The sequence below is a fragment of the Trifolium pratense genome, linkage group LG4 (assembly GCF_020283565.1).
Source record: "Trifolium pratense cultivar HEN17-A07 linkage group LG4, ARS_RC_1.1, whole genome shotgun sequence".
Lineage (NCBI taxonomy): Eukaryota > Viridiplantae > Streptophyta > Magnoliopsida > Fabales > Fabaceae > Trifolium > Trifolium pratense.
Window position 1 is genome coordinate 15,225,411 of NC_060062.1, and position 14,102 is coordinate 15,239,512.

General features: G+C 33.9%; 1 protein-coding gene across 1 annotated transcript; it reads right to left on the minus strand.

Annotated features, from left to right (window-relative positions):
- Nucleotides 1–826: 826 nt before the first annotated feature.
- On the minus strand, nt 827–6,328 carry LOC123922161. Its single transcript, XM_045974907.1, has one exon. The coding sequence runs from the start codon at nt 6,317–6,319 to the stop codon at nt 827–829; it is 5,493 nt and encodes a 1,830-aa protein (XP_045830863.1). The 5' UTR covers nt 6,320–6,328.
- Nucleotides 6,329–14,102: the final 7,774 nt, after the last annotated feature.

Here is a 14,102-nt window from a genome sequence, read left to right on the forward strand (position 1 = left end):
GCTCAGCGAAGGCTGGCCTAAAAAAAATTTTAGGTTCGCAGATCTTGGCTTAGCGAGGGCGTTGCGAAATCAAACATGAAATTTTTCTTCAGGGTCGCAGGCGCTCGCTAAGCGAAGGAAAAGCGAAGGGTTGCGAACACAGTTTTTGCAGAAAACATAGTAAATCAACTAGATCTGGATTTTTAAGCATTCTAATCATTTCAATCATCATAAACCTTAAAAAAGGAACCAAACTCATTCAAATCTTAACATGTAGAGTGCATTCAAACCTATTCCTAAGAAACTTGTACAAAACTACCATAATTATTCACTTTTCAATATGAATTTGAAACTTTAAGAAAGTAAGAGTTGAAAAGGATTTCATACCTGAGTAGTGATGTAGAGATAGGATGCACTAAGTGATGAATGAATGAGTGGGTGTTTGCTTAAGAGTAGAAAGAAATTTTTGTGAAAGAAGAAGTTGGAAAGGAGAGGTTTGGAGTGAAATGAGAGGATAAGATGGAGGAGAATGTTGTTTTAGGGTTTGGAATGTTTTGAAAACCGTGTTTGTGGTAGTGGGTGGTGAGGTGGAAGCATTTTGGGCCAGCTGTCCATTTAAAACTGAAGTGCAGGATTCGCAGCCTTCGCTGAGCGAATAAAATGTTCGCTGAGCGAACCATACCAGAAAAAAAATTTCTGCTGAATCCTTTGGCACAGCTTACACCAAACATGTTCCTACCATCAAAATTATATTATGCATGCTAAAACATTAAATTACTTACAAAATTGGGTTGCCTCCCAACAAGCGCTTGTTTAACGTCATTAGCTTGACGTTCTTTTTGGAGCTTCAAGGATCGGAAAGTGGGATTTTGGTAGTGACACGATCAAATTCACCACCAAAATAGAGTTTCAACCTTTGACCATTCACAGTCCATGTGGCATTGGTAGCTGGATCTTCCAACACAACTGCACCATATGGTTTCACTTCACGGATTTTGAAAGGACCGGACCATTTGGATTTAAGCTTTCCCGGAAATAACTTCAATCTTGAGTTGAAAAGCAAAACCATTTGGCCTGGCCTGAATTCTTTGTTGACAAGCCGTTTATCATGATAGCTTTTGACCTTCTCTTTGTACAGCTTAGAAGATTCATAAGCTTGGCATCTCAATTCATCCAACTGTTGAAGCTGAACTTTTCTTTGCTCTCCGGCTTGGCTTTCATCAAAATTCAAAAATTTCAAAGCCCAATAGGCTTTATGTTCAAGTTCGACCGGAAGATGACATGCCTTACCATATACCATCTGAAAAGGTGTAAGGCCTATTGGTGCTTTGAAAGCAGTTCGATATGCCCATAATGCCTCGTCTAACTTCAATGACCAATCTTTTCTTGATGCGGATACAGTTTTTTCCAGAATTTTCTTTATTTCACGATTCGAAACTTCTGCTTGTCCGTTGGTCTGAGGATGGTATGGCGATGCTACTTTGTGCTTGACTCCATAATGCTCAAGTGCTTTGGCTAGTTGAGAATTGCAAAAATGTGACCCTCCATCACTAATAAGCACACGAGGAGTTCCAAAACGAGTGAAAATGTTTCTTTTTAGAAATTTTATCACCGTTTTGCCATCGGCTTTTGGTGACGCAATTGCTTCCACCCATTTAGACACATAATCTACTGCGACAAGAATGTATTCATTTGAAAATGATGATGGAAAAGGGCCAACGAAATCAATACCCCAGCAATCAAATACTTCAACAACATGCATGTTTTGAAGTGGCATTTCATTGCGCCTTGAAATTCCACCAATTCTTTGACAGTTATCACATCTCCGAGCATGTTCATAAGTGTCTTTGAACAAACTCGGCCAAAAGAATCCTGACTGCAAAATTTTTGCTGCTGTTCTTTCTCCATTATAGTGACCTCCATATGGTGAGTTATGACAATGCCACATGATGCTTGTGGCTTCCTCTTTGGTAACACATCTCCTCAACAGGTTGTCAGCTCCAATTTTAAACAGATAAGGATCATCCCAAACATATTGATTTGCTTCACGGAGGAACTTTTTCTTTTGGTGCCAATTGAAATCATCCGGTATTAATCCGGATGCTTTGAAATTAGCCATATCAGCAAACCATGGCCTTTCTTGCACCATAAGTAGTTTTTCATCGGGGAATTCTTCAAGAACCTCACGTTCATGTTTGGTCACCTCATTGTTTACAAGTCTTGATAAGTGATCAGCTACCAAGTTTTCTGTTCCCTTTTTATCTTTTATCTCAAGATCAAACTCTTGTAATAAAAGCATCCACCGAATGAGTCTCGGCTTAGAATCAGCTTTTGTAATCAGATACTTGATAGCTGCATGGTCAGTATACACAACAATTTTTGAACCAATCAAATAAGAACGAAATTTCTCAAATGCATACACTATAGCAAGCAATTCTTTCTCGGTTGTTGCATAGTTAACTTGTGCATCATTTAATACTTTGCTTGCATAGTGTATAACATGAAAAGTTTTGTTCTTTCTTTGTCCAAGGACTGCACCAACTGCATAATCACTAGCATCACACATTAATTCAAATTCGAGTTTCCAATCGGGTGCTATGATTATGGGTGCAGTCACCAATCTTTCTTTCAATTCAGTAAAAGCAATTAAACATTCATCATCAAATGTAAAAGACGTACCTTTATTAAGCAAATTGCTTAATGGTTTGGCAATTTTTGAGAAATCCTTGATGAATCTTCGGTAGAAACCGGCATGACCTAGAAAACTTCTGATTCCTTTGACATTTACCGGAGGAGGAAGCTTTTCAATGACCTCCACCTTTGCTCTATCCACCTCAATACCTCTGGAAGAGATCTTGTGACCAAGAACAATGCCTTCGGTCACCATGAAATGACACTTTTCCCAATTAAGAACCAGATTCGTTTCAACACACCGCTTCAGTACGGTGTCCAAATTCTTCAAGCAATGTTGGAATGACGGACCGAACACGGAGAAATCATCCATGAACACTTCGATGCATTTCTCTATCAAGTCAGAAAAAATTGCTTGCATACACCGTTGAAATGTTGCCGGTGCATTGCACAATCCGAAAGGCATTCTTCTATAAGCAAAAACACCGAAAGGACATGTGAAAGCTGTTTTTTCATGATCTTCGGGGTTGACTGAAATCTGATTATACCCCGAATATCCATCTAGAAAGCAATAGAACTTCTGACCGGATAATCTCTCAAGCATTTGATCCATAAATGGTAATGGAAAATGATCTTTTCTGGTTGCTTTGTTGAGTCTCCGGTAATCTATACACATCCGCCACCCGGTGACGGTTCTTGATGGAATTAATTCATTTTTGTCATTCGTAATCACTGTCATCCCTCCTTTCTTTGGAACCACCTGGACTGGACTAACCCAAGTACTGTCGGAAATCGGATAGATCATACCAGCTTCAAGTAACTTTACCACTTCTTTTCTTACAACCTCCTTCATTGTTGGATTCAATCGACGTTGAGGCTGAGCAACAGGTTTGTAATCATCTTCCATCATAATATTATGCATACAATAAGATGGACTAATACCTTTGAGATCGGATAAAGACCACCCGATTGCTTCTTTGTTTTCTTTCAGAATTTGAATCAAGCTTTTTTCTTCATTAGCTGACAATGAGTTGCTAATGATCACCGGCTTCTTTTCTTCTTCTTCAAGGAATGCATACTTGAGATGAGATGGTAATGTTTTTAACTCAAGCTTCACTTCACCCGGTCTTTCTTCATTCTTAAGCTCCTCAATCTTTGCTTCTAAAGGAGTTACTTCCTTCAAAGCATCCAGCTGCTTCAGAAAACTCTCAACTTCTTCTTCTTTCTCAGGATCAAGTGCTTCAAAACTTTCAGTTAGGGCTTGTTCGAGTGATGAAGGTTGATGTGCTTGTTTCCTCACATCTAATATGGCTTCTTCAGTTGCATCAAGTTTGAAGCACATATCTTTCTCATGTGGATGCTTCATAGCTTCCCACAAATTAAAACTAACCTCCTCATCTTGAACTCGAACTTTCATCACCCCGTCATCAATATCAATCATCATACGAGCTGTTTTCATGAATGGCCTTCCAAGAATTAACGGAACATCATCATCCTCTTCAATGTCCATCACCACAAAGTCTATAGGGAACATAAACTTATCAACTTTTACAAGAACATCTTCAGCCATTCCCGACGGACGAGTGATGGATTTATCAGCAAGTTGCAATGTCATTCTTGTACGTGTGATGTCAAGACCACCAACCCGTTTAATCACCGATAAAGGAATAAGATTGATGCTTGACCCTAAATCAATAAGGGCTTTTCCAACATTCACATTACCAATGGTAACCGGCAACGTGACTCTCCCCGGATCTTTTTCTTTAGTCGGAAGAGTTCGTTGAATAATGGCACTACAGCTTGCATCAAGTTGAATAACTTCATCATCATTGTACCTTCTCTTCTTGGTAAGGATTTCTTTCATGAATTTTGCATATGTTGGCATCTGCTCCAAGGCTTCGGAAAATGGAATGTTGATTTGTAATCTTTTAAAGATATCCATAAACCTTGCATACTGCCTTTCTTTATCCTTCTTTGATGGAGCATGTGGATATGGCAGATGTTGAGGTAAACTATTCTTTTCTTTTCTCACTTCAACCTCCTTCTCTCCCTTCTCTGCATTTTTTCCATTTTTTTCTGTTTTTTCATTTTTTTCTTTTTCAACTAAATCTTCCTTTTTATTCTTTTCTGCTTCATTCTCACTTTCTCCTTCCTCCTCTTTATCTGCTCGTCTCATAACCTCCTCTTCCTTCCTCAAATTATCACCTATTCCCTTGCCAACTTCCTTACCGCTTCTTGTTGTAATTGACTTGCATTGTTCTTTTGGATTTGGTTCGGTGTTGGCTGCAAATGATCCTCCTTGATTTTTGTTATTGGCCATTTCTTTTGCTATTTGACCAATCTGAGTCTCGAGATTTCTTAACACCGCATCATTGCCTCTTTGGTAGACTTGAGTTTCTTGCACAAACTGATTTTGTTGTTGATTCATCACATTTTGTTGTTGATTCTGTTTGGTCTGCATCTCTATGAATGATCTCAAAGCTTCTTCCAAATTTGAATTTTGAGTTTGTTGTACCGGTGGTTGACTGTAGCTTTCATATTGTCTTTGCCTATTTGCTGAGCCACCATCTTGTTTCCAACCTTGACCATAGTTTGAGTTGTTTCCCCTTTGATAGCCAGCATTATTCGGATACTGACTTTGTCTTTGTTGATTTGCCATGAAGTTCACCTCTTCATGAGATGGAGGACAATGACCAGTTGGATGATTTCCGGTGCATAATTCACATGATGCTACTTGCTTTGCTTTCCCCGATCCTTCTTGAAGAGTCATCAATTTTGACATTTGTTTGGATAACTCCTCCACTGTGTTGGTAAGAAGTTTATTTTGAGCCAATACAGCATCTGACGGATCAAGTTCAAGAATCCCAGGCTTCCTTTGAGTTTTGCTGCGTTCACTTTGTCGATCACTAAGTGACATTTTCTCAATGATAGTCGTAGCATCTGCAGCACTTAATGATAAGAGAGAACCACCTGCTGTTGCATCTAAAAGGAGCTTTGAATCCTGCAAAAGACCATTTCTAAAAATATGAATTTGGGTTAGTTCATCAAATCCATGATTAGGGCATTTACGCAGCATTGCTTTGTATCGATCCCATGCTTCACATAGAGTCTCATTGGAGCCTTGAGAGAACACCGCAATTGATGTCTTTGACTCCATGAATTTATGATGTGGAAAGAACCGATCAAGAAACTTCTCTTCCAAAGTATTCCAATTTGTCATGACTTGAGCTGGTAAATCAAGGTACCAATCTTTGGCCTTTCCTATCAATGAATGTGGAAACATTCTCATGAACACCGCTTCCTCCTCCGCTTCAGGAGCACCAAGTGAACCGGCTATTTCATAGAACTTCACCAAATGATTGTATGGATCTTCATGTGATAAACCTGTAAAAGGGTTAGCATATAACAGTTGCAAGAGACCGGTTTTCATCTCCGTCTGTCTTGCACCTCTGGGAGGTCTTGCAAGATGAGCAAGCCTTCGTGGACTGTTGTGACATGGCCTCATACCGGCACCTTCGTTACGTGGCGGATCTTCAGCCATCTCTTCGGCTATTGAGGATGTTGAAGAAATAGAAGCAGAATTTTCTTCTTGCAGCCTCTTTTGTTTGGCTAATTGTTTCCTTTTCTTTCTTTGACTGTTATTCCTTCGAGCTGTTCTTTCGATTTCTGGATCAAACAGTAAATTCTCTGCAGAAATCTTTCCTCGCATAAACAGGACAACAACCTAACCAGACAAGTTAGCGTGCACAAAAGATAACGAATAATAACTAAAATTTAAAAAGTACAAAATTGCTTAAAACGATAGAAATTGCGATTAAACAACTAATATCAAACGCCAGTCCCCGGCAACGGCGCCATTTGATGAAAGTACAAAAGCAAGTATTTTCGTTATATCGTATCCACAGGGACTAGTGTGATATCAATTGCACATACACAAATTCCATGATTCTAAGTGCGGGTTTGTTTTGATTTGGTTTCGTAACATAAAATTGCGATAAAAGTGCGTGATAAACTTTCGGATAATAAAAGGTTGTCGGAACTAGATTCATTATCTCGTTAGCATGTATCAATCAACCTCACTATATATATTTCATTTACCAATCATTATTATCACATATCACACATCGAACGTATCCGTATCCGGATTATGCCGTGAAATCTATTATATCTACCAACGTTCGATGCCTCGAATCATTAATTGACATAATAGCATTAAGATCTGATATTTTGACGTGATTACTAAACTCAACATCTATGTCTAAACATTGAAGTTTAATAAGTGATTATCTTTTACTCTTGATTCAAACAAAATATGTCTATGTTGTTCAAATCTTTTTAGAAATAGACAATTAAAACAAGATAACACTTATAATGATTGATAAAGAAAACACATATATTAAGATTAAATTGACTACATGTTCACAAAATAACTACATCTAATCCCAACAACAAAGGAATTTAGCTAGACATGATAAAAGTAAACTTACAAGAAAAAGGGATGAAGAACATCTCTTGATTTCTCAAGTATAATGATGAATCCACCTTCAAGAACTCTTAAAACTAATATTACTTGTATCTTTTAACTATTACAAAAAACTATATCTAAGAAAATGGCTTCTGAGCTCTATTTATAGACTTTCAGGACAGAGGAGTTCGCTAAGCGAAATGACGTTCGCTGAGCGAACTAGTTACTTAAGCAAGGGGTTTCTTGACACGTAGCAAAAGGCTTGACTCATCACTTTGTTCGCCGATGCTCGCTATCTCTCGCTAACAGACCCTTCCTCCTGGGTTGTGCTCGCCATCTCTCGCTACCTTTCGCTGAGCGAACGTTGAGTTTGTGTCCTGTTCGCTGAATCTCGCTGAAGCTCGCCATGGACCCTTAACCCACTGGTTTAGTTCGCCATCTCTCGCTATGGCTTCGCTGAGCGAAGGCTTCAAAACCTGCTTTTTCTAGCCATTCCAAACAAAAATGCCTTGGGATTAATTCCTCTTTGATTTAATGTTATATTTACACCAAAAGGGGTTTTAATCAAGATTTCTTTATAAAAGTATTGGTAAGTGCTCATAATTCATGATACAATATAACTAAAATTGGGCACTTATCAATAGGCTAGATAATTCAATTTGCATTATTTAGTAAAATTATCCGTTGAATTATCTTATTAATATAAAGTGCCATAAAAAATATTTAATTAATATTTAATTATTTTAAAGTAAGATAATAAGAATAAAATGAGAAAAAGTAATGATAAAATGTAAATTATTTTTTAGGTCAAATATAAAATATAAATTATAAACTAATTGAATTAGCTTATTAGTAAGAAAAATAAAAAATAAAAAGAAAGCTTAGTATGGAAAAAAAAAATATAAATAATATGATTAGCGTATGAGCTTTCCTAAGAATTCACCTATAAATATATCTTTATAAAAATATAAAGTGCACATCTAAATTTTTTTCCTTTCCTTATTTATAAAGAATTGATTTTGTTAATTTTTTTTTGTTAAAGAGATTTGGTTTTATTAATTACTACACTATTAATTATTTGTAATTTTTTTAATATTTTAATTATTTCTAATTATATGATTGGTTGTGCATAATCATTAATGCTTAGGTGAGGACTCACCTAAGAATTTCTCTATCAAATACTCTCTTCCGACCTCATTTGTAAGCCAAAATTTCTTTTTGCACACTTATTAAGGAGTTACCTTTTTGTCTTGATTTTATGTGAAATGTTTATTACAATTCCTAAAATAACATTCTAATATATTAAATTTGCATTGGGACTCTACAATTATGTGAAAAAGTTGAACAATTAATTAGGGATACTTTTGGAATGATAACATTTAATAAAGTTACTTTTGATAACTTTTGCTTATATTTAAGGTCAAACATTTTGTTGACTTTTTCTTATAAATAAGGCCGCGAAGCGAGTATCTAGTTTGGTACCATATACACATAGTTGAGTCTATGAAACATGATATGATTTTTTGGCATTAGAGTCGACTTTGTGATATACTTGATCTTAATTGTTATTTGATAAAGGGTTTTTTTATCATGTGCAAATTTGCACATGTTAAGAAGTTTATTTCAATAAATAATTATTGTTTTTTAATAAAAAGTTACTACTTTTAGTTTTCTTAACATGTGCAATGTTGTACATGTTAGACAAACCCTTTGATAAATGACATTATTTGAATTAATTCATTTATTGTATTAAATGAGTTGGTGATGAATTGATGAAGTATTTGGTGATTGTTTATTCGATATACATGTTTGAATAATAGTGTTGTTTTAACTTATGGGTCTTGTTAACATGTGTCTTTAAGACACATGTTACCAAAATAAAAATTCAGCATTTAATGATACAAAAAATTTAATGCTTCAAAAATCAAAATGCACAAATTACTTTCTGGTGATGATACTTTATTAGTTATAATGAATTAGTTAATGATGTATGAATATGTATGAGTTGTATTTAATTCAATAGTTTATAGTTGTTTAGTGTCTGACATTAATATACTCACTGTTATTTAATTAATTTATCACCTTCTAATTTGTGTATGTGTAGTAGTTGCTTGCTTGCTTGATTACTTTGGTGAGGAGTTTGGCTTGATGCCTCTCCGTTTTACCTTGCTTTATTTACTTTTGGGCGGTAATAATATTGTAGAGTCGCTCTAGTATTGTAACATTGGGTTGGACGCAAATTTTATTTAGCATGTTTTGGATTATTTGTGACTTTGTTGACTATATGTTTTATTGGAGTTTATGTTAAGGCATGACCTTTATATGATTATTGAGTATCTTTGTAGATTTCATGAGATTTATAAGATTAAATGCATGATAATTATCATATTCAATTTTTATTTTCTGCTGCTAGCTATATATATATAGTTAAATGTGTCGATGCATGTTTATTGGAGATGTCTAATAGCTTAATGCTTACCTGTTTATTTATTTAAGTTAATAAATAAATAAGGGTTTTATGTTGTTACATTTACTCATTTCAATCGATAACCGCTTTCATTGAAAAAAGTTTTGTAAGGTCACAATTTGATCACAATATTTAGATAGGCTTTTTTGTTCACCGCTAATATCCGGTCCATTAGACCCCATAATCTGATTCGGGAGTCAGTTCTGACATCAAGTGATTTCAGCCCCCTCTCGATAACAGTTGAGGGGATCGAACCATGGTCGGTGGCGTCTCCAGGACCCTGGGTCAGGGGTGCAAAAATATATATTTTTTAATATTATATTATTATTATTATATTTTTTTCAAGATCGTAACTCGGTTGGTAGTAACATTACGGTATATAGAATTTATGCGATTTAAAAATGGAATGGTATATATATATATATATATATATATATATATATATATATAGAGAGAGAGAGAGAGAGAGAGAGAGAGTTAGGATCCGTTGACACCAGGTGTCAAATTTTATTTTGACACCAAATCTAAAACGTTCATTTTATTTGATCTAAAGGCCAATAATTATTCATTAAAAGGATCACTGAATATACCATGTTCTCACTGCAACTAACTATATTTCCTATATTTTCTCATCTAATTATCGTTCTTTTCTAAATTTGAGATTCTTTTTATACAAAGAATTATGTCCAACATCGAATTTTATTGCTCTCTTAAATTGCAATAAAGAATTAGAAAGATGCAAAGTAAAAAAGTACTATTGTCAAATTCACAAATTTCATGACAAACATGCAATTCATTGTTTTTCTGTCAAAAAAAAAATGCAATTCATTGTTTTATGATCTATGTGCTTGATAGTCTAATTAGCATCATGACGTGATTTATGTGTGATATGCAATTTAAGTGTTTTTTTTTTTTTTTTTTTTTACTTTTGGGTTACATATAAGCTACTTTTCTTTGTAACAATCTTCCCCTTCTTAATTTTGAAGCAAGGGTTGAGTTCTGCAAAAAATTTCAATGTGATATATGGTTTTTAATTTTTACCATGAGTGAACAAAAATAAAAGCTTTTTTAAGGGAGTGATCACTGACTGAAACTGGATTTTTGGATGAAACCAAATCTCTAATTCACTGTCCCTGAGTTCTCTAATCTCTGCCAGAGTCCTAATTTGATTGTATTTGATCCAAGACAATCCCCTTCCAAACTCCATCTGTTTCCTCTTATTCAAACCCCATCAAAACCGGCAATCCCATAAATAAGCATATTGTCACAATCTCTCTATAGCATATTTAAGAGGATAAAGATCGCTACGATGAAAAATAGCTACTTTGCAATCCAAAAATAAAGATAGAATGTTTTGGGACTTATAAGAGAGAGTAATGATCACGTTGAATTATGATTTTTTTTTTTGGACAATGAATTAGAGATTTGATTGAGAAAAAATAGGTAATTGAGAATTGATTCACTAAAGATACAATCACATGATATTTTAAGTTAATTGATCACAACCATTGAATTAAAAAATATAAACGGATTAGATTTGGTGTCAAAATAAAGTTTGACATCTGGTGTTAACGAATCATGGCTCATATATATATATATATATATATATATATATATATATATATATATATATATATATATATATATATATAAATTAATCTAAAGAAATCATTTTCTCTATTTTATTAATATAAATTTCCTCTTCTTCGTTCTTAAAAGTCTAATTAATTGAAAGATGTCTCGGTTACTTCCGCGCACCTGGTTCTGAGACCCTTTTGAGTTATTAGGTTTTAAAGTTTTTAATCTTTTAAGCTTTAAATTATTTCTTTAAAATCTATTCTTTACTTATCTTGCTTTTGATTCAACCCATAACCCTGAGTGTTGGCTTGTTTTATAAGAAGATGCTGAATAGCTAGGTGGTCCAGGTAGTAAGACCCGCAGTTAGGGCAGTGAAACCGTTGGTTTAGCCTAGTTGTATTCTTCTTTGAAACTTAAACAAAAATAAGGGGGAGAAGAGAGTCACACGGTAAGATTAGTGGGATAAGTTTTGAGAGTTTTAATTGAAAGCGAACTAGATAAAAACTTAAAAGTCTAATTAATTGAAAGATGTCTCGGTTACTGAATAGAGCTTGGAGTAGTGTCAGTGGTAGTGTTAGTGGTAGAAGTAGCAGATCTAATAGGACTATAGTTCCACCTACCTCCTCCAATAATGAAACCACATTAAATCAAGATACTTTTCAAAATCAAGAATTAGAAGTACAAGAAATGGAAAATAAATTAATTAATTGGAATATGCCAGAGATTAAGTTAAACGAAGTTTATAAAATTAGTACCTTCGATTTTAAAAGTCAGAAAATTATACATACTCTAGAACAAGCTAGAAATGTAAAAAATAAACAAGAAACTTTTACGTTATTAGATAAAAAACTTCTAGACCAACATTATAAAAATGGATTCAGATATATTCACTTAGGATTAGTTCAAGTAGCGGTTAAACCCTTACATAAATTAGGATTAAATTCACCCATATTATTAATTTTAAGAGATTCTAGAATTAGAGACTTTCATGACTCTGTTATAGCCATGTTAGAATCTAATCTTAATGATGGTCCTGTTTACTTTAACTGTTACCCGAACTACTCGATGAGCCTAGGTGATGAAATCACAAGTTCATCCTTGGTCATTTGCGTTCAACATCAAAATGATAATTTTACAGAAGGAATATCTAATGTAGACATTATTACTAGAATAACCTATAAAGTTACAAATGTTAACTATAATTATAAATCCTTAAGATCTACACCTAGAAATGAAACTTGCATTATAGAAGCTAATCTAAAGAAATCTAGTGTAATTACCCCGAAAATATTAACTATTTCAGAATTAAAAGAAAAAATTCCGGAAGAATGGATAATAGAAAATACTACACAACCAGAAAAACTAGAATCGAGATCTATTAGAGATATTATTACCGATCAAGATGGAAACATTAGAATTAGAATGAATAGGAGTCAATCGTTTAGATACAATCAGTCGCCTAGCATAGGATCTTCTTCCTCTAGACGTTTTGTAGACTCTACAATTAGGTTAAACTTAGCAGGAGTAAATTTTGCTCCAACAATACCACAACCCATTTATCAAGAGAGAATCAGTAGATCCCCTTCACCTACTGAGTCTCAAGTATTAGGGATGATTAAATTAGAAGAACCTTTTGAAATTGATAAAGATTGGATTAGAGAAGATTTTTTAGCTGATTATAATAAAGAAAAACGTAGATGGTATTTTGATACCTTTTTAAAAGAAGATAGAGATTCATACCTCAAATTATTCTATCAATTTTTAGAACAACATGAAATTAATATTTACTTCTTTACTTGGTTTGAATTATATTGTTTAGAAAATAACATATTAAACCCTTATGCTAAAAAATTATTCCTAAACACCAAAACAAGAATGAATATTAAATGGAAAACTTCTAAAAAGGAGATAGTGGAATCTATCCATCCACCATTAGAAGCTGTAAAAATTACACCACCTAAGGAAAATATTGAAATAGAAGCCTCACCTTTTAAGGCCATAATTAACCCTACCGAACAAAAGAAAGATTTAAACAATATTCATAGCCAATTAAACTACGCTAATCAGATATTACACACCATGGCCCAACAATTAGATAGAATTGAACAATTTTTACCAGAAACTTTAGAAATTAAAGAATCTGATCCTACTAGGCCAATCTATCATTATAATATACCTACAGATAAAGAAATTAAAGATTTGACTCTAGGATTTAATCCTGAACAGAAATTAGATGAATTAGTAGATAGATTAAAGGTCTTGAATGTAGCATCAACATCAGGAGTAAAACTTAATACTTTATCATTTGAAGATGAAGAAGAAAACATTATTTCTCGAATTGATAAGCCTCCTAGGCCAAAAACTAGAAACTACTATCCTAGACCTTCCTTTGCTGATGTTCAGTTTGAGGAAAGAAATAGTTTCATCCACTACAACAAAAAAGGGTATTTAATAGCGCTTGTTTTGACTTTTAATAGCGCTTAAAAACGCTATTACTGTTACCGCTATTGTAAGTCTGGGTGCATATAATAGCGCTTAAAAGCGCTATCAAAAGTCCACTTTTAACAGCGCTTTTGTTAAAAAGCGCTATCGTATGCAAACTTCCGCTACCTGGGAGGCCTTTGGAAACGACGTTTAACAGCGCTTTATTCAAAATACGCTATTATAGTTCTTCAAGCATACAACTTTTAATAGCGCCCGTGACCTGAAAACGCTATAATAGGTCATCTTTTAATAGCGGTCTTTGCAAAAGCGCTATTATATGTCCTTTTCCAAATTAAAAAAAAAATCTTTTTTATCTAATATTTTATTTTTTAATTTTTTTTAATTATTATAAACTTGAATAACCAAAACTAAACAAATTTTAATTAATCATAAAATCAAACAATATATAAGAAATAAGTGACTGCACTACAACATAACTAAGTATAGGTTATAAAATAATCCAACAAAATACAACTCAAATATAACTAGGTATAAAAA

Excerpts from the sequence above, each read along its gene's own strand:
- LOC123922161 (XM_045974907.1), bottom strand. The coding sequence starts at position 6,319 with ATGCGAGGAAAGATTTCTGCAGAGAATTTACTGTTTGATCCAGAAATC.